General features: G+C 35.1%; 1 protein-coding gene across 1 annotated transcript; it reads right to left on the bottom strand.

Annotated features, from left to right (window-relative positions):
* Positions 1–671: 671 nt before the first annotated feature.
* Positions 672–10523, bottom strand: LOC114164121 (lysine-specific demethylase REF6-like). Its single transcript, XM_028048649.2, has 7 exons — positions 9503–10523; positions 7919–7997; positions 7103–7170; positions 6817–6967; positions 5805–6478; positions 4387–5013; positions 672–3274 (listed from the first exon to the last, which is right to left on the bottom strand). The coding sequence occupies exons 1-7, from the start codon at positions 10356–10358 to the stop codon at positions 948–950; spliced, it is 4782 nt and encodes a 1593-aa protein (XP_027904450.1). The 5' UTR covers positions 10359–10523; the 3' UTR covers positions 672–947.
* Between the last annotated feature and the right edge of the window lie 11559 nt (positions 10524–22082).

The raw sequence follows: 22082 nt of genomic DNA, 5'->3' as shown, positions 1-22082 counted from the left end.
GCTACATAAAAGATCTAGACAAAGCACATAAAAAGTGCTAAATTACTAGAAAGATTGGAGTTTGCAAGATCAAGTACGACAAGATTAAAGTAAGATGGAAAAAATAGACAAAAATCTAATGTAAAATAGAAAATGAATTCAAATTTAATGTATCTAAAATCATTGAAAATGGATAATTTTCTTATCCAGAAATTTAAAATTTAAAATTTTCTATTTCTATATAGAATGATAACTATATTACTTCCTGTATTTTTAATTACTCATTCTCATTTTCATGTCGTATTGAATTTATACCCCACGCTTTTCTACGAGGGTTCTGTGTGCATCTACTGACTTAAGCTGTGCTCATACATGATCATTAGACTTAACATACTATTGTGTATGCTTTCAAAATTTAAAATAACTTCCATAGTAAATTGTACGGTTTAGATAGATTACAATAAATTTTTTTTCCATTTTACTAATCTCCTTCCCTTGTGACTTACCATGAACTTCTAGAAATAAAAGATTACAGAAATAAATTGATTTATAAAGTTTTCCTTGTCTCTAAAGGCTCACTATCCTCTTCACAATTAAAATCTTTCTGCCAATTCGCTGGACCAATCATAATGTTTATAACTAAAACCAACTCAGGCTGAGGGTGCATGAATTTAGATGAAGGATTGGGGGAATTGAATTTCTAATTGCAATAAATTAATGACAAAGGTTGGAACAACATTTGCATCATGTTTCTAGATCCAAGCAATTGCTTTAATTGTAATGAACAAATGGGTTGAAGACCCAAAAAAGCAAACAGAATTAATAGTTACTACAAATGGCAATTGCAGGGATATGATATCCTACACTGTCACTAAACGCTAGTCCTAGCCGGGTCAATTGAGCAATGGATTAACAAATTCATAAATAGTCATGTTAAATAACAATTAAGCATCTATTCATTCCACTTGCTATTGACGACTCTTCTTCGCCGAATGGCCAGTCTTTCGCTTATGACGACTGAAATCAGACACAAATCTGAATGTTTGTCCACAACCTGGCTCTGCACACACATAAGGCCGTGCACCAGTGTGGACTCGAATGTGCTCAGTACGAGCCCATGCCCACTTGAAAGTCATCTTGCATCCCTTCCAAGGGCACTTCAAGGGTCGCTCATCCTCATGAACTCTTCGGTGTTGCACCAGATACTTGTGTGAGAAAAACTTCTTCCCACACCCTTTTACAGGGCAGATATTTTTCTTGTGATGCAGCAGCTCCTGTTTTGACCCAAAGCTCATACTGCACCCATCAATATCACACTGATAATCTGCTTCCTCATCCTTTCCTTTCACATGACCAACTGAAACCTTTGCAGTTGAATCATTCTTCATCTTCTTCCTCTTTGTTTGCTTCTCTTTCAATTTTCCTTCAGTCCCCTGAGCTTTTGTGGCTCTCTTCCTAAGCCGGGTGCTAGGTCCACCTTCTTCCTCGTCTTCCATAAGTAAACTAAACTCTCGGGAGTTAGTGGATTGCTTATTCCGCGGTTTTATTTGCTGAGGAGTCTTTGATTTCACAAGAACCCGAGATACCCGTTTTATGGACCGAGATGCCTGGCTTTTTGCATGGACGGAATTGGCTTGTTTCATCTGTTGAAGTGTTTTTGGTTTAGATTGTTTACTTCTAAGAGTTCTCCTCAGCTTCTGATCATCTTCCATTTCATCATCTGAATTCAAATCATCTTCGTCCATGCATTTAGCTTGCTTTCTTTTAGGAGTTCTATGCAGCAGACGAGAATTGTTTTCCGCTGAGTCATCCATAACTTCTTTATCAGGGTATTTGTTTTGCCTGCTCTTAGGAATTCTTCTTTGCTGCTTTGGAAAATGATCCTCCAATTGGTCATCAGACATTACATATTTAACTTCTCTATCAATGCCTTTGTTTTGCTTTTTCCTAGAGAAACTTGTTTGCAGCTTCTGACAATGATCCTCCAATTGGTCACCAGACATTTCATCTTCCTCTGCTACACATTTGGCCTGCCTGCCTTTAGGATTCCTTCTTTGATACCTACGATAATGGCCCTCCAATTGGTCATCTGACGGAATATCCTCTTCATTGAGGTATTTGGTTTGCCTGCTTTTAGGATTCTGCCGCTGCTGTTTCTGCATTTTCAGATCTAGCTGGTTGTCGGATATTATACTTTTTCCAGTCAGATACTTGGCTTGCCTGCTTTTAGGAGTTCTTCTCTGCCGCTTTTGGAAACAACTCTCCATTTGGTCATCAGAAATTATATCTTCTTCACTAATGCATTTGGCATACTTGCCTTCAGAAATCTTCCTTTGCAGCTGAAGAGAACCAACATCCAAAGAATCCTCTGAAATTGCATCTCCCTCCATATCTTCATCCTCCTTGCTGCTATGTTCCTCCCTCTGCTGCCAATCAGAATCACAGTCCCCTGTATCATCTGAAACCACATCATTGTCAATGTCAAAATTCCTCCCATGCTGCATGTGATCATCTTCATCATCAAGTGAATCATCAGAAACCGCATCACTTTCAGTACAGTTTGTTTGTTTGCTTATAGGTTTTCTATGATGATACGCAGAAGTATCCCCTTTCAAAGCAGCACGATCTCTCTCAACATTCCTGGCTTTCTTACTTCTATGAATCCCCCTTGGCTGTGAGTTGGGTTTATCTTCAGTAGAATTATATGAAACTACATTTTTCTTAGCATAACTTCCTTTCCTGGTTCGTCCATTCTCTGCTGCCATTTTCCTTTTCTTACCTGACTTTCTGCTAGTAGTTTCACCTTTAGGGGTACTTTCTGATCTCTCAATTCTCTCATCAGGTAATATCCACCCAAGTAAGATTTTCTCATCCTCAGCATCTTCAGAATCTCTTTTCGCTAAAAGGGGATGGACCTGGTTGGACATCCAAACTTTACCACACCATTTCCCAGCAACAACCTTTTTCTGCCTGTTGACCCTTCTTTGATAGACCTTTGGCTCTTCCGGTGAGCTAGCTGGAGAGCTACAACCAAATGCACAATATATAACAGAATTGTAAGGCATCTGCTTGCTATAAAGAGGAGAGCGACTAAGATGTGCACTGTAAAAGAGATTGATCCCTAGTTTTACAGCCCAGTCACCATTCCCAGGAATGGCTTCCTCGCTATCCAGAGCCGATTGAATCCTCTCCTCATCTTCCTTGGAAGCATGCCTGTATGCAATACTCTTACATGTGTAATCAATCCCCAAGTCTTCTGCCACCACTTTTGCTTCAGCCTCTATCTTGGGATAGTCTATAGAAATGTGTAAAATAAACAATGAGTTATTTACAAAGAAGAAAACTAATAACAGTAATACAATATTTTTCAACATGCAGCAACAGACACTAACTATAATTGATCCATGACAACCATATGAAAATTACTTCTTCAAATCAGAAAGACACATCTCTTTACATATCTCTACTTCTGAATGAATATTGGCATAACTCATCATCAATGGACAACCCCTAGCCCGTTGATGACAAAAACATAACTAACCCATGACTTCAAAAATTAAAAATTAATAGAGAAAAAAATTCATCCATGATTTTAATATTATAAGATTTAATTTTATTCACAAATAATGAAAAAAAAAATACAAACCAGCAAATAATTGTGTAGTTTTGGATAAATCTCAGATCCAATATCAATTAGAGATAGTATCAAAATACAATGTACATAAATGGAGGCAATCCTTACATTAGAGATCAAGTTTGTACGGTTGAGTTTGGTATGAATCACTTGTATAAGATGGTATCAAAGTCTACCCTAAATCCGTTATAAAGGTCACTCACCATGTTATACATGTACCACATCCTATAGTATGAGAGGGTATATTGGGAAAAGTCCAAATCCCACATTGATTAGAGATAGTACCAAAATACAGTATATAAGTGTGGACAATCCTCACCTTACAAGCCGATTTTGTAGGATTGACTTAGGCCTAAACCACTTTGTAAGATGTGGTGCCACCTATCAAAGAAAATAAGCAAAAGCTTTCACTAAAAGTGAAAAGCAATGGCTACTTCACTGATTTCGTATCTTCTTTTTGGCTGAAAGTGTAAAAAGTTTCATACTGAAATTGAATCAAATTCAAAATCTTACTGAACTTGACCTTTGCATTAGGGGTGAACTTTCCTTGCATTGCAACATTAACTGACATAACTTCCATGACTAGACTCTCATTTTTCATAGCCACAGTCCCCTTGTTTCTTAACCAGTTTAATATGTCTACCCATTAAGTGTTCATTTTATTTTCAAAGAACAAGAGCTGTGAATAGGAAAATTGATTATTATTTGCTAGAATTGGGGCATGAGACAAGAATACCGCATAAAATGAATAGTTGCTCAATCAACCCACAAACCTGGATGACATAGGAGAAATATGTGGGCTCCACCTATTGGGCGAAGTTGCTTCTCTGCTTCTGCAGCATGCTCCAGACAGAACACATGCATTCTGGATGAATCTTCATCAGATTGTAACACCATCGAAGCATTTTTATTATCAAAGGGAACCATAGACATTTTAGAAAATGACCTTTCAGCATCATTGGCATCTTGGGAACAATTGGAGGTGGAATTTGGCACTTTCATATTTTCAAATCTAACCCCTGATGTGATATTATAATCCTGTTTCTTCAAAGGGTGGTCTAAAGATTGATGACTTAAATTACACTCAAATCTACCATGCATTAAACCCTCACAACTGGCACTCCTCAAAGGAATATTATCTCCGGTATCAAGTGCAGACACGGGACTAGCATGGGAATCTTGAGTGTGAGAAAGTAAACTTTCTGAAGCAGAGATCAGCACATTTGTTTCATGACCATCAACTGAAATCTGATCTTCCTCAGAGTCAGAAGAATTTCCATATGCTGAAGCCAATAGTGCAAGAGCTGTATTGCCCTTTTCACTTTCAATACTTAAAGCATACTGAGAAGATTGAGCAGAAACATCTTGCATACCATCTTGGACATTGTTTTTCATCCATCCTGCATGACAGAACAAAGGATCAGTACTTTTAAGCTTTACCAAACTCCTAGCCAAGAAGATTGAAACCATGAAATTACATATGGAAAAAGAAGATATAAAAAGATTTAGCTCCTTAAATACCTAAGGCATGCTTGCAAATGCACCTCATAAAAGATTTGAAGGGCACTAGTGTATGTTTCTGCTCTCCTATTATCCCCCAACTAAAAGCTAAAAAAAAATGAGGTTTGCTATTACTGTGTAACTTAAGACAAGTTCATGGCACTGGTGGCAGGACAACTCAGTTTCTTCAACCATCACAACGGATACAACTAAAGCAACTTAACCATTTACCTAATATACTACACTTCTACAGAATGCAAACCAACCTTTTGGACCCCAATAAACACCAATAGGACCATGAGAGAAACTTAGAACAGAAGATAGATAAACAAGTATGTTAAGGCTCAGACTGCCCTAAGCAAATAAAATCAACGTTTCACAAAAGGAAAGATTTTAGATAGGAGAAAGGAAGACATGCCCGGTCCATGCAATGAAGAGACAGTTATAACCTAAAGGCACAGATTTTTTGGGACTGCCCTTTTGCAGGAAATTATCATGATAGTGTGGTCATTATATACAGAAGGATACTAGCCAAATAAATAGACATGTTTCCTGATGAGCATAAGACGGAGGTCCAGAAAATACCTAGGATGTGACGACATTATTGATAACATTTGAAGAAAAATAAACTATTTTTTATGACAATATGAAACAAAGTATGAAATACTACAAATAGTACTCATAAACCTGCCTGTATACATATTTGGCACAGGAATAGTTGCTTCTTCTGGGGCAGTAGTAAGTTTACTGTTAGATACTCCAGAACCAACAACCGAATCATTAAAGAAGCTGCAATCAGCTGACATGAGATATCTAGCAGCTGGATCTCTAGGCTGTACAATAGCAACACATGAAAAGCTTAATATTCCACAAGTGACACATGAAAACAGTCTCTGATCTGACAATCCATCTTCTTCACTAGTTTCTCTCTCAGTGTCCCTTTGAAGTGGCTTAGTACTTGAAGTGCTTAAGTTACCATTTACATCAAAAGAGGAAATCCTGTTCCTTTCATACATCGTACTAAACTTGTCTTTCACAGAATAGAAACTTTTTTCTTGCTTGATTCCATGACTCCTGTTGAATACCAGATCATCAGAAACAAAACCTTTTGAGGAATGCATTCCCTCAGAATTGCTTACATTGATGGATTGCTGGGATCCAACACGTAATTTTGAGCAAATAGAAATGTCAACTGAGCTACGAGGTAGAAGTACTACAGCGGATCCTTTCCCCAGTATATGAAGCAAGTCATTGTTCTGTAACACATCTTGGACAAATAGTTCTTTAATTACAGTCTCTCCTTCACCCTTCTTCTTATCTTTAAGACGAGAACTACGAGGTTCAGCACTGATGCTTGCAGGAATTCTGTATGGAGAAAACAAAGGATATTTACAGGCAGTATAATTTAGAACAGATAATATGGTCATCAGAACCATTGTCTTGGTGACATGATCACATAGTACATGAATTATGAAGGGAAACCTAAAAAAGAAAATATATATCTTGAACCAGAATGATTCATCCATATATTTTAAAATTGGAGAGAATACATGTGTATCTTCAAACTCCCTTAAGTCAATAAGGTATTGTTAATAATGGCACCAAACGTACTAACAAAATGAAAACAAAAGATAATTCTAGTAAGGTGTCGGCAGTACGCTCTCGTAGCCAATTATAAGAAGTTAAAATAGAAAAAGACAAACCTAGAACACAAAGCTAAGGCAAGGTCATAAAGTAACTGGAAATGTGAAACCATGGGAGGATAATTTAGTGAAGCCCTCCGAATGGCAGCATCTTTAGCAACCCTCAACCACTCAGGTGTAGCAATGTTCGCTGCCTCTCCACAATTAAAACCTACACAGTATACACTCAAAATCATTAGAAATATTCTACTATTGACTGAAAGAATAACATCTATCACCACCACCTACCCCACCCTAAAAAAGAAAAGAAAAAGAGAATCTTTGAGCCTGTGACAGCCACTCTTACCATGACTAAACCCTGTGTGATAGGCTCTTGGAAACGTCACAACAAATTCCCCAGCGTTTTGTACTAACCTGATTCCACAAAATTGAAATTTAAAGTCATAGATGCACGGAAACCACCATACAGGGTTGCCAAAAATGGAAATAACATCCAATAATTGCAATGATGATTACTAGGGAGAGGATATGATATTCCTTTAAGTAGAAAAAACAAAAATGGGAACCAAGCAAGGCTTTCCTGTCAATGCATAACAGAAATGGGTTCTCCCCTGAACAAACCACTGCAGAGCACCAGAGAGGAGGCATGAAAACAATCCTACGTCAAATCACATATAGAGAAAAGAGAAGCCCTTAAAGATGAGGGAGGGCATTTCAGTCCAACCATACATACCGCACAACTTAATAAACTATATACTGCAACAACGAAGTTTCCATTTTTCTATCAAAACTTTAAAAACTAACCATCCATAACTGCTTCCAAGCTCCAAATGAAAGAGCACTCTATTCATACACCGATGAATTCAAAATTAAATAGCACACAAAAGTGGAGAAATATAAAAAGATTATTCCAAATGGCAGTAAAAAAACAAACAAAATAAGTGTTTTGACAAGGCATACATTTCCTGCAATGTTGTATTTGAAATTGCAATTTAATTTCAACAGCTTTAAAGTTCAAACTGTTTTGTGTGTAGTAATTTAGAGTAAATAGTACCACTTACAGGGCACACAAAAACTGGAAGTACAAGTAATTAGTTTTTGAGATTAATCTGAGGATATACCAAATAAGATCATCCCAAAAATATGTAGTATGCATAAGTACCTGCAGCATGGAACACCTGCACTAATAAATACTTCAGGCGACATCACTGTGGTTTTCTCACCAAGAATAGCAAATGTAACTGTTGAAACGAAACAGACCCGTGTAAGTTTGTAATATGTGGATATATAAACACAAAAAATCAAGTATCATTCTCTTTACATATAGAAATCACAGTTATCCTCATTTATCCCAGATGAGACCAATGAATATTTTTCATTCCTGATAAATTGAAAAGCAAAACACGATATATCAGAAGTGAAAGGAGTGAAGATGATAAATAGAAAACAACAAAGATTCCCCAGACAAAAGAAAAAATCTACAAAGACAACGCCTATGTCAAGGAAACATGTTGGCAGACAGTAAGTGAAAAGAAAGAGATAGTTGTGCCTACTCAGATTGGGTAGAATTTTAAATCCAAATGGGATCCTTGTATTCAAATGTTGTTCAATCCCCAGATGCTTTCATAGCCTCCTAAAGCAATGAATAGGCATCCTAAAACCAACTATGCAATCCTTAATTTGGTTATCTTTCACTGTTACAGTCAGCACTCCACCCACTTTAAACTGGCTAAGGATGAAAGCAGAGGACTATAACTTAAATCATAAACTCCTAAGGTTTTAGTAGCAATCTTGTTTTCAACAATAATGCCTTGAACTAAAGCTAATGATTGTGAGAGCCGGACACAATACAAGCACACATCCTCCAATTTATACACAAAAATGCACCTCATGCAGAAAAAGAACGAAACAAACTATATGGCAATTTACTAGTGAAAGAGTGAAAGATTACAAGCGCTTATGTTAAAAGTTCCCATGATCAAGAATATCTCACAGGGAACATCAAAAAGCAGGACATTCTGCAACAGAACCAGGACTAAATGATCCAACAGAATGGAACCCAAACAACACGCTTCCATCCAGTGTTTGGGCCCATTAAACACACTGCTGCAATTTTAGTCCCAGTGTGGGATAAACTTCACAATCAGCACGTTCGGGAGAAGAAAGCAAAAGGATCAAATGAGCAAGCTTCTCCTCAATATATGTATGTATGTATGTATAAATTAATGTATACCTCACTCATTTAATTTCTTCAAAAGCTAACTTTATCTCACGAAAGCTAATTTTAAACTTCGAAAAAGTTACGTGTTTTTACCCAAGCTATCCGAACAGAGCCTTGGATGAAGTTATGTGCTTTTCACAAGTTATCCGAACAGGGCCATGGAAAAAGTCAACTATTTTTTTTTCAGAAGCTTATCCAAACGGAGACCCAGGTCAAAATCCACAAAAAAGATACGGTTAAATAAATTTGCTCTGGAATCCTCTGTAAAGTTCAGAGCAGTTCATCCCGCCCCCAAATAAAAACGGAACCTCAGGCAAACTTCAAACTGGAGAAGCAGCAGAGAACATAAACACGCACGGAACAGACTATCACTAGCAATCAACTAACTTCCTATTTACAAAGTCAACATTTCAGAAATTCAAAGCAAACGCATGACCTCAGCAGTAAATTCAGCAATGTCCGAAAGAAAAAGAGAAAACAAAGTCAACCTCAGAGATACACAAACCAAACACACCATCTACTCACCGAGCGGATTAATCTCTCCCCCGTAGCCGTGAACCCTAACAACCTCCTCAAACGCAACAGCAGCATCTCGAGGGACGCCGTACCAGGTCTTGCCAGCACCCATGTGGAGGTAGTTCAAGCTATGCAAGTCGTGGTCCTCGACATGCCAGGCAAACCAGCTGAAGAGCATGGCAACATAGACCATGGGAGAAGTAACGCCCGGAATCTCCTCCTTCATGAAGCGCAAAAGTGAACCCGTGGCCCGTGAAACCGCTCGCATGTTCCACGGAGTGTCCGCAAGGGAGGTGGGATCCCCTGTGTGGCGGCATTTGGGGGAGAACGCGGAACCCGGCATGTCGTTCGCGTATTCCACGGAGAAGGGTTTGTCCAACGTGGCCTTCCAGAAGAGTGTTTCAGTCTCAAGTGGAGTCAGGCCTGGGCCTGGGCCCGGACCTTTTCTGGTGTGGCGTTTGAGGTACGCTTTCTCGAAGGACTTGGCTTTGGACTCGAACTCCGTGAAGGTATAGTGGTCACCGCTCTGCCAGACAGGTCGCTGCACGGGGCGGGGCCGGCGGGGGCAGAAGCCGATCTGTTGCTGGCGCGTGGTGAATGTGGAACCTGAAACGGCAAGTGAGCGGTTGAGGTTGGCGATGGCGGTTTTCTTGGGAGAAGGAGGGAAGGGAGGAATGATTTTGCAGATGCCGTACTTGGACGCTTCCTTCTCGATCTTGAATATGTAGCCGATTGGATCTTGGAACTCTGCCGCGGTCGGCCGGTACTCCGGGGCCACCGGCATCGATTTCAGCCACGGCAAAACGTCGGCGCTCCCCTCCGAACCCCCTCCCATTATCCCTGATTTCTTCTCCGTGGCTCTCATTGAAGCCTCCGCGAGCTCACACCTCGTTTTTGCGTCTCTTCCCCTGTTTCCAGAGGAAGGGAACTACGAGGAGAAATGAAATGAATAAGAAAATTTTGGGGCAGAGGAAAGAAGCAAAACAAAACAGGGGTTAGTAGAATTAAGAAGTAGAGTAAGTACTAGTAGTAGAGACATGTGAGTGATGTGTGAGTTGGGGGCTTTTATTGTGGCCTCGCTTCATAACAAACATCCCTCATTCTCCCCTAATTTACCACCTCTGCCATTTTCTCTTTCTTTCTCGTATACCAGCAGCACTTGTAATTAAACGCTTTTGGCGTTTTTCTGTTTTTGGATAAATCATTTTACGTAATTATAATTTGGTGAGTCCTTCTCTGCCGCTTCCTGTTTTTCCATTATTCTACTTTTGCCCCCGCCATACCTTTGTATTTCCGAATTAACCCCGCACCGTGCCACATCGGTCAAACACGTCAGAGGGTTGAGTGACACGTGTCATTCTTTAATTGCCTGTCGTGGATGCATGTTCAAAGAGCAGGGTCAGCAACTCTATGAGTGTGTATAATTTTAGTTATGGGGCTGTTTTGATTTGATTGCTAGAGTGGATTAATCATGTTCCTTTATGGTAAAAATCCTTTATGGTAACAACACACGACAACAACGTTGTAGCTAATCACAAGTCAAACATTTAAGTACCTTCCATCCCCTATGACTTTTCTTCTTCAAACTTGCATGCATTCTTTTTTTTCTTATGAACTAAATTTAACTTACTTTGGTTACATATACTTATTTATGTTTCCCATGGGTGAATAATATTTGTATGGAGCATTTATTTATGCTTGTTTAAATTTAATAATAATCTTTCACTAATTTCATGTGTACCATTCATGCAAGATCTATTTCAAATGAAAAAGTAACATCACCCGTACATTGATGTATATTGATCCTAAATTTCGTAGTCATTCTTCTAGACCCATTTCATTTCACGTACTTTTATGAGTTGTTTTTTTTTTTTTTCCTAGGTTAAAAAGTGCAAAAATTTCTGTTATTTTGCGTGGCTAAAAGGAGTTTAAATAGAATCTTGTTCCTTTTTTTGTCGGAAGCTTCAACGTAGACCTTCTATCATTTGAAAAGTGCTATATTCTCTACCATTGTTCCTGCATCATCGCACACAATAGTTTAAACATGAATTATTTTCTCCAAGCGTTTCTGTTGGCTCCATTTTCTTTTTTCGGGGTTCAATTATTTTGATGGTTTGTCAACAATGTTTGAAAAACTATGTTGTGAAAATAATCTTTGAAGAATCATGGATTTAGTAGTTTATATTTGTTTTTGTGAACACAAATGGAATTTATTGATGCACTTTTAAAGCAAACACATGTTTGTTAGTGGTCCAACATCTATCAGAGTAATTTGAATGGCCTAACCACTAAAAATTATTTTAGTGAATTATTTGTATACATGCATATTTTTATATGTACATTATTTTCTTAGATTTTTCAATTTTACAACTTCAAATGATATAACTCTGCCATGTCACCAAATAATAGGTACCTTAAATATTTTCATGAAATTATTATATCCCAAAATCACACCGTACTTTTCGTTCTACTTGAAAATAATTTTATCTGCTTTCGAATTTTTCAATACATTTTCCGAGCAAATGACTATTACCATATATAAGGGGGCAGTATTATTTATCCAGTCTAACAATCGATCTAAAACTCTGCTATTATATTACTTTTTTTGCATGTGAAAAAATAAATTATGTTTTTTCATTTTAATTTAATAAACAATATATACTTCGCTCTTTATATTTTTCTGTGCATACGCCAAAACATCCCTATCTAAATAACAAAAACAAAATATTTTCTTGAAATGAAGAATATCAGCTTTACCAAAAAAATACAAAATATTAGTATTCTCATTGTGTTAACATACATTATCTATAACATCTCCTTACGGCCGTATTAATATTAATTATAATAAGATAGATAACATCTAGATAATATTTACATTATACTTTAAAGTCTTTCAAAATAAAATTTGTCATCGATAAGAAATTATAATACATTCATATATCTAAGAAAGAAAATAATTCACAAAACATTAATTATATATATATATATATAACTTATTTTTATTGAGAATTTTTTCCTTATCGCATGCTCTTTTGTATAATATACAATTTTTAGAAACTAAAAAATATAACCACAAATAGTAGAGCTATCAAAACGGATCATTCGACCCGACCTGACCCACTACGAGTTAGCCACTTAGTAAGCTAACCCAACCTGCTCACTTATTAGTGAGCCAAAAAAATTTGAACCTGACCCGGCCCATCATGGATTGATAGGTTAAACGAGTTGGCTCGCTGACTCACTTAATTAAAAAAAATACAATTTATTTTTCTTCAATTCCAAAACAAACTAAATTACAATTGGGATTAAAATCTAAATAAACTTCAATACAATACAAAATAATGTTCAACCCCAAATACAAACAAAAATCAAAAAAATATTAGGTTTGTAGTTGCCAACCCAATATGTTGGCTAAAAAAATAGTCCAACCTAACCCAAATACAAAAAAATTATTTGACCATTTATTTGCGGGTGGGTTGGTGAGCCAACCCGGCTCACCACAGGTTTAACCCGGGTGAGCCGAGTTCTTGGTGGACTGGATCAAAAATTAACTCGTATTGAAATTTGTAAAACAATTTCAATCAAATACGATCCAAACCCGTGGTGGGCTAGATTAGCTCACGAATTTTAACCCAGATTGACAACTTTAACCACAAAAGCCCACAAATAGGGCAATATAGTGTTGTAGTACAAAAGATTTTTTTATGTCAAATATTTAGGATTAATTATATTAGGTAAGAGTTTGACGTAAATACTATGTAAGTTTACGTTGATCATAATATTTAACATAAATTTACCTTAGATTTGGTGAGGTCAACCATAAATTCAATTGGGTTTCGGTTGTTTTCTTTCTTCATTTCCATTTTTCCTTTATTCCCTTTGGTGTTTACCCTTTTGCTCAACTCTAAGCACAAATCAAATCACGAGTTTCCTCTCATACTCTCCGTTAAGTTCAAAATTATCGGCTCCACCATTTTTATCACTAACCACATTAATGACTCTGCTTCACAGTGAAGAGAAGTGGAAAAGGTGTTGTTTTGTGTTCAGAAACCTCCAACCTAACTCTCCAAAAGCAATCATTTGAATTTAGTAGTATAATAGAGATATAAAGCACTTACCTCAATAACTCACTTGAACCCAAAAATGCTCCAATGCAATTGCTGAAAAACACACACCACCACAAAAACAACTTCTAAAACCTCCACAAACACGCATAAATACTACCACTGAAAAAGAAAATGAAACTAAGGAGAATTTCCCCACGGAAGTGTTAGGAATAAAAACCAATTTGCCTATGTAAATAGATTTACATTAGATTCTTTCAAGGTTCAACATAAAACTCGATTTTTACATCAAATTGAACGCATGTCCAAAAAATTATATTATTTTTATGCCAGATCCCATAGTTTATGAAACTCAGCCTCATCAACATCAAACTTAGCATAAACATCAATTTCAACATCAACATTATCATAATATATATATGCAAATTCAAACAATTTAGACACAAATGAATATTCCATTGCATACAAAGGGTGGAAATTAGAAACATGTATATCAACAACATCATCAATGATATTAACATGGAAGACAAAATGGCCCTTTGATGGATGTTTCATGGCAGTCAGAATATTGAAACGCATAACAATATCATCAAACTCCACAGACAGAGTCCATACATGGACATCAATCTTGGTTTGTGCGGTCTTTAAAAATGGTATGTATAAAATGATTGGTGTTAAACCATGTGAAAATCCCTCTTCCATGTTAAGAATATAAAAATCAATAAGAAAAATTAATTCACCAACACAAACCAAGACATTGTCAACCAGAGATATCCTTCCTTATGGTTGTGGTCCTAGAAGCATGGAAGAATTTGGCAAAGAACAATCTCTTCGGGTCATCCAGCTTGTGATGGAGCTGGGTGCAAGATAGTAGAGCTAGTATTTTGCCTTATCCTCCAAACAATGAGGAAAAGCCTTGAAGTAGACATGATCTTTTTGGACATCAATGGGCTTCATGGTGGAACACAAAATATGGAATTGCCTCAAATGCTTTTGTGAGTCCTCACTTGCAAGTCCATGAAACTTTGGCAACAAATGTATCCATCCAGTTTTAAGAACATATGGCATTTCCTCTTTCGGATACTAGATGCACAAACTATCATAAGTGAACTCAGGTGCATCCAGTTCATTGAGCTCCCTCTAACGAGGTGAAGGTTCAGCCATATCTACTTAAAAACTAAGAAAACAAACTACTAGGGATATTACCGTAACACCCCTATCTAATTATCTGACATGTGTCCAATAAATAGGTTTTTTCGTCATTTTGGTACCCTGTTGGAATGGTTTAACCAGCTGAAAACATTATTACTGTTTTGTCCCTCTTTTCTCCTCCGTAGTGAATTTGTGTTTGGGTATTTGGTAATTTCACCAACTTTTAAATGCAGAAACACTGTATCGTGTGATGGATCTCTTTCAAAGCTTCTATGCAGGTTCAAATTTCAAATCACATTTATGCTTTCCTTTCTCCTTCTTCCTCCTTCTTCCTCTTTCTTCCTCTGCTTCGTCTCATTTCTTCTTTTCTACTTCTTCTTCTATCCACTACATTTGTTGGTTTTTGTAAGGCATTTTTTGGGGACAATGGTTGTCGTGCAGTGCTTCTGTAGAAGGTGTGTCCGTTTTGAGTTATGAGTTATTTTTTGTGTAGGGTTTTGACTAATCTTTTAAGGGTTTAAGATTTTGATCATTTTGTTTAATCTGGAGTTCCGTTCGTATGTTGATTGAGGGTTTGCGAGAATTTATGGTTCTGTTTTTTGTGTTGTTTGTGATTTCGTGTTTCGGCTGAGGGTTGTGGGTTGTGGATTCTATTTTTTGTTGTTGCTATGGAGTTTTTTATTTTGGTTCTTGATCTCGACTATTTCTATGGAAAAAAAAGTTTTTGTCTTTGTGAATGGGTATTTTATTTTTTACTTTTGGTTTTGGAGTGTTGTTTGGCTGGAAGAAATTTTGGTGTTTGTAAGTGGTATGGTTGAAATGTGCGTTTTATCGTTTGGAGTGTGAATCTGCGTTGTGTTGGGGTTTTAGTGTTTAGCATTCAATTTTTGTGGTTTGATGTTTTAGCATTTACCATATAGTTTATCGGGGGATTTAGATGGTTTGATGTTGATTTTTTTCTTTAAGTGCATAACCGGATTTCTGACATTGCTAGATCTTTTTCCATTTTCTGCTTAGTTGTTCTCCTTTTTTGGTCTCAAGCACGAATGTGATAGCGGATTGATGTCATGTTAGGCTCAAGTGCAAAGTTCTTTTAAACTTTCATCAGGTAAGATTTTAGTGTTTGATTCGGGTACATGACTATTACATTGAATTTTAGTATTAGTTCCTTCAAATACTGGCTAAGTTGTGTTCCTTTACTAGGTTTGTTCCCTTCCCAGATCTTCATTGCAGATGAAGATGAAAGTGAAGGTTATGTTTAATTCTTTTTTCATTTGGTTCATAAATCAACCTCAAATACTCTTTATTTCCTTGATTGAAGAATTAACAAATATATAGTAAATAAAGAAACAAAGCATCTGCTATCTGTTGTTGACATAATGTGGCGATGAGTGCAGAAGTGGTTTAATTTCCATGTTGAAATAGTCAGACACACTCATCCATGGAAGTTGAAATAGTCCCACTAGAAGCCAAAGTTTTGCTCCTCAAGCCAAAGTTTGAGCTTTGAAACCTCATGAGATTAAAAGCTAATTAAAAGCTTGGGTATGTGTTGCTAATTTTTTTTAAGAAATTGCATTCCTTTGTATAGTATTAGCATTATTAAATCTTTTTTCACTCTTTTAGTCATATTATTGTTAAGGAATGAGATTTAATCTTTTAAATTTTGAATTTGTTTACTTTTTATTGTAGTGACAGGAGCTCCTCACTATTATGTTTTTCCTTGAATTTGAAACTGAGAGGTAGATGCAACTAGCATCCGTGGCGTGGTAAAATTGTTTAATTTTTAGTTTATGAAAGCAACATTGTATGACTGCACAACAAATTAGAACAAACCATTTTGAATGTTTAATTTTGAGAGAAATGATATACAAGGGTAGGTTTCATATATGTTTTACACTCCACCATTTTGAATTGAAATATTTTTTTTTAGTGTTATATTGTGAGTGCTTATAATTGGAAGCAAGCATTGTAGAATCAAGAAAATGTTATTATACTCCAACATTATCTACTTTATTGAGAGAATGCTTAATACAATTATTTTGTTAAGTTAACAAATAATTTTTTTTTCCAGAAAAATCTATATTTTCAAATTTTTGATTGTTTGTTTTATTTTTATTAGCTATATTAATATTGTTATTTACTTCCAATTTTATTCACTTTTTAATTGTGCATATTAATGTTAAATACTTTTTAGTGACGTTGATATTAATATTTTGTACGCATTTTAGTTTATTTATCTAAAAATGTACATGCATTTAAATTTTTTAGAGTTATTTGGGGTTCTAAACTTGTAGTTTATTTATCTAGAAATGTGTACGCATTCAAATTTTTTAAATTTATTTAGGTTCTAAAATTGTTTCTAAGTTGAATGCATTTTTAATAGTATAAGTTTTTCTTTTTGTTTAAATATGATTTGTCAGCTGATGTTTTATGATTTGGAAAGTTGGGCAGGTTTGTTAATTGTGCATATTAATGTTAAATACTTTTTAATGACGTTGATATTATTATTTTGTACGCATTTTAGTTTATTTATCTAAAAATGTACATGTATTTAAATTTTTTAGAGTTATTTGGGGTTCTAAAATTGTAGTTTATTCATCTAGAAATGTGTATGCATTCAAAATTTTTAAATTTATTTAGGTTCTAAAACTGTTTCTAAGTTGAATGCATTTTTAATAGTATAAGTTTTTCTTTTTGTTTAAATATGATTTGTCAGCTGATGTTTTATGATTTGGAAAGTTTGGCAGGTTTGTTAAGACAATTTCTTTAAATTGGTGAGGCATACATTTTTTTGCCTTTATTATATACTATTAGGCCATTTGTTCAAGATAATTATGTATGTTAAGATTATCTACGAATATTCTTTCTCCATATTTTTTTTAAACTACTCAATTTTTATTGTCAATGACATGAGGTGTTGGTTGTTCAATGAAATTTCATTATTTCATATACATCTATAGTCTTATTTCTTGCATAGTTCTCTAATTTCATTGTTAAAATATATAAATTTGAAACGATACAAATAATCATAGTACTTAATGTGTTGAATCTCTTGAGTTGTCATTTTAAGGTTGAGATAACTTTTCTACATCACATCATGGAACTGCATAATACTATGGATCGTGATGATGAAACAAGGTTTTAGCATTCAATTTGCTTTATAATTTTAATATGGATTTTGATCCACATTATTTGTGAATCTCAACTTTAACCATAACATTTTTGTCATTTAGCTTTTATATGTGTAAACCATAAATCTACATACAAATTAGATCATTAATTTATAATTATCTGATATAATACGTTTCATTTATATTTATTTGATTAACCTGATTAGTTCATTTAGCTTTTAATCATAAATCTCTCGAAGTTAATAAATATGATACATGGGAACCACTTTTCTACAAAAGTAGTCTTTGGTTATCACTTAAAGCCACAACCATAAAATAAATGTTGGTCTCATGTACCTCCAAAAGAAATGTTGTCTCTCCACAACATCATATGTTGGTAAACGCAAGCATTTCTTTTGTCTTGATTTTCTCCTATACTTAACATTTTAGCTAATATGAAATTACTTTATCATATAGGCAGTGGGAAGATATATACTATGCAACCATTGCCTTTCAAAGCTTCGAAAGATATTTTAAGATTAATGCACCACTCCTACTGGAATTCTAATTGTTTTTTAGTTTCTTCGAAATTTCGAAATATATGGTGGAAAACTTTTTTATCTCCCCAATGATCGAAAGTAAGTCGTCATCATCATGTGAAGTGGAATAAGTATCTAATTTGGGAGTTATTTGGTTGATTAGCTTATGATTTTGTAGAAAACTTTTCATGAGGGGAGGATGGGAAACAACAAGTTTGCATGGTTGGCTTCCAAGAATATAGGGTTGTTATTTCAATTCATGTTTATTCAATTTTCTAGGTTTTCTTATTCCCTTTACAATTTTTAAGTTATGTTGTTTTCAGAGAGGAGGATCCTGGATCCTATTTGTATGTGCTAAACTTGGGAAAACCAGGTAATACTATGGACTTTTCTTTTGGTTGTTCTTTATTTGCATTTAGTTACATTAAAATTTGTTGCTTTCTTTTAATTTTAACCATCACAGAGAAGAAAAGTTTATTTTTTTAAAGCTTAGGAGTAAGTGTTTTCTTCATTCATGTTTGATTTTTATTTCAGATAAGAATACCCTATTTGTGTGTTCTAAACTCAGATGCAAGATCATTTAATAAATATCTTGAATTACATATTTGAAATTCATTTCACTACTTTACTTCATCCTGCTTATATGCAGGATCATTTGTCAATTATAAACTTCAACAATTTGTTATTATGATTTTCAAGTTTGAAAGACATGTCAAAGTTATTATCTCAATCCATGATGGCCATTTATTTTTGCCTTTGTAGTATGACAATAAGAGAAGGAAATATGTGTTCTCTATTGCAAATTCAAAGTTCATATGGTGTATATTTAAAACGGTCTTCATATTTTGGTTAAAATGGTGAACAAGAATTCTAAATGATGAGTTATTGTTGATTTGTTTCAGAGTGGGATTGAGGTGGTTTCCCACGTTGGTTCCATTCCATAAATCGAAGTCCCAAACCAAGATCATCTGATCGTGCTTATCTTCAAATGGTATATTTTTCTTTATATATATATATATATATATATATATATGGGAATCAAACAATATTGAATGAATTAGAGTTATGTTAGATCATTTCAACATTATCCTTATGATCCTTATGTCTATAATGGGTTGTAACCCCTTGCTTGATACCACGAGTGTTTCAATAGAGGAGCTTGGAGATTGAGATTGTTGTTACATCTTATGAGATCTGGCTTCTTTGGCCTGTTTGCCTTGCTTCCATTGCATCATCTTAAAGTTAAATTAAGATCATGGTAACATGCAACCTCAAGAGTTAAATTGAACTCAATCAGTAAGTGACAATTAGAGAATGTGGGTATATAATGTTCTTTCTTAACTGCATTATTTTCTGTTTTGATGTCGTTAATAACATGAGGCAATATTTCAAAAAAGGATGTTGGAGAAGCTCTTCGTGAAATTAACAAAGTAAAGCCTTGATCCTTAGCCTTCGCTTGAATGAGGATTCTTTCATTAAAAAAAATAAATAAACAAACCTCATTGATATGGAAACACCATGACAGTTTATAGCTAGGTAGGATTTAAAGGTTGTTTTTATCTTTCTAGAGTAGGTAAGATTTATATTGTCTTTGGCAAGCTTTATGGTCCATTCATTTTCATCATTATCAAGAAACAATGGTATTACGAAGTATTGGATACAGATACAAAAATGTTCAGAATTTATATATTTTAATTGATTTGAGTTTTTATGCTCAATATGCGCAGGGAGAAATATGAAGCAGGATTAACTATTCAAGATTAGCTTTAGGTGGGCTATGATTACTTTAGTTAGGTTTTGTGATAACCTTGGGTTATTCCTTAAAATTACTAAGAGACTCATTTCAATAACTTAATTTTCCTTTTATTGCATCTTTAAATTTATTGATATGTTTACACGGTAAAATAGTTTATTGCTTTTTTTCAAATCATGGTTAGGTAGGTGCCACCACTGACAACATAGAAAGTTGTGCAACCTTGCTAATCATGTCTTGGGATTGGTAGCTTTCTTTGATGACTATTCATCGAATTAACAAGTGCACTGAAGGCTGGTACTACATTTATGTTGATAGTAATTAAAGCTTTTTGTCATTACATTTGTGCCGAAGGGTAAAGTGCATCAAGCGCTTTGTATATTTACACATAAGCCCCTAATTATATTTCTGCTCATTTATATTTACATATAATCTCTGTAATTATATTGTATCTACACCTCTAGATTTTCAATTGAAACTGCTAATTGCAATTCCTTCTAGATTCTAACCAATTTGGTAGTTCATTATTTTGATTATATTCTACTTTTGCATAGATGTAGAATTGTTTGGTTTTTCTCAGCTCTTTTTCTTGAATTGTTGAACTCTGTTGGATTCTATGTAAATTTATTTCAATTTTAATTTCTCTAATTCTTTATAGTAGTAGTTAGTCGTGAGTTTACAAAATTTTAAGCAGATGAACTGAAATTTACAAGATAGATAATTCAATATCTTTGTGCTCTCAGTGATCTCTAATAAGCTCCCAATTTATGCTAGACACTATCATATAATATATGGTTGTGTAATCCATTGATATGATGCTTTTAATAACCGAAACACCAAAGTTTAAATGTAGATTGATATTAATTTTTTAAATACAATACAAAAATTTAAATTGTTTTTTAAAGTTTAATAATGATAAATATTTATGTTAATTAAATATTTGATTTTTCCACTCCCACACGGTCTATGGTTGTATAAATTGATAGGGAAAAGTGTAAAATAATTCTAAAAAACATGATAAGTATATGATTAATATTATGTGAATCTAAATTAAAATCGTATGTATTAAATTTTGTCAACATTTGTTTTTAAATTATTGTCATCATAAGTACTACTGCTATATAGATTAGATACTACATATTAAATATTTTCAAGTATCAAACACGAATATATATCGCACACGATAAATGATCCAAATTGAAATATCGGTACGTTATGATATATAATATATTAAACATTAAGTATACTATCATATTTGTACCGGACCTGGTCAACTTGACCATATACATGACAACCCTCACATACATGTTGGAAACAACCCAAGTACACGACTTGGGCTGGCATGGACTCAGACTCATAACTGAATAAAAGCTAAAGTAACAACAAAACGGCCAACCTAGGACAGTGTGCGGCCAAGGACGACATTCGACAAGTCTGGAAGTAAACAGATCATACCGCCATTGAAGACTTAGTAAAATGGAAGCCCCCGCGTTCGATAGGCCTCAAGGGCCTGGATTAGGGCCCAGGCCCACTCACAGCCCAAGCTAGAGCCCAAAGTCAAGGCCCGACCCACGAGATAACCAGACATCATTAATGCTCTATAAATATGCATGGACCCCACGAATTAAAGGTATGCATTCATTAATCACAGATTTGACCTTTTTGAGAGTTTTGACTCACTTGAGCTTCGGAGTCCCTTCTACAGGTAACCCCTTCTGGGTCCAATCCGACATGTATCGACCGAGAAGAGGCCAACTAAGGAGATAGCGGACTACATGGGTAAGGTGACTCTTGTGCCTAACTTATCTTGTTTGTTCTCTGCAGGAATAATTGGCGCCCATCGTGGGGTACGAGACGAACACCTTTAGTACCCGTTTTTCTCTGAAGATGGTTTCAACCCATAGCACCATTAACACCATCTCTGGTGGCTTCGCTAGTGGAGGATCCACTTCTTCTGCCAGAAAAAGACAC

This window comes from Vigna unguiculata, chromosome 9 (genome assembly GCF_037176805.1).
Source record: "Vigna unguiculata cultivar grain cowpea cultivar isolate G323 ecotype 2 chromosome 9, ASM3717680v1, whole genome shotgun sequence".
In the NCBI taxonomy this organism is placed as follows: Eukaryota; Viridiplantae; Streptophyta; class Magnoliopsida; order Fabales; family Fabaceae; genus Vigna; species Vigna unguiculata.
This window is presented reverse-complemented; position numbering and strand designations above follow the sequence as displayed.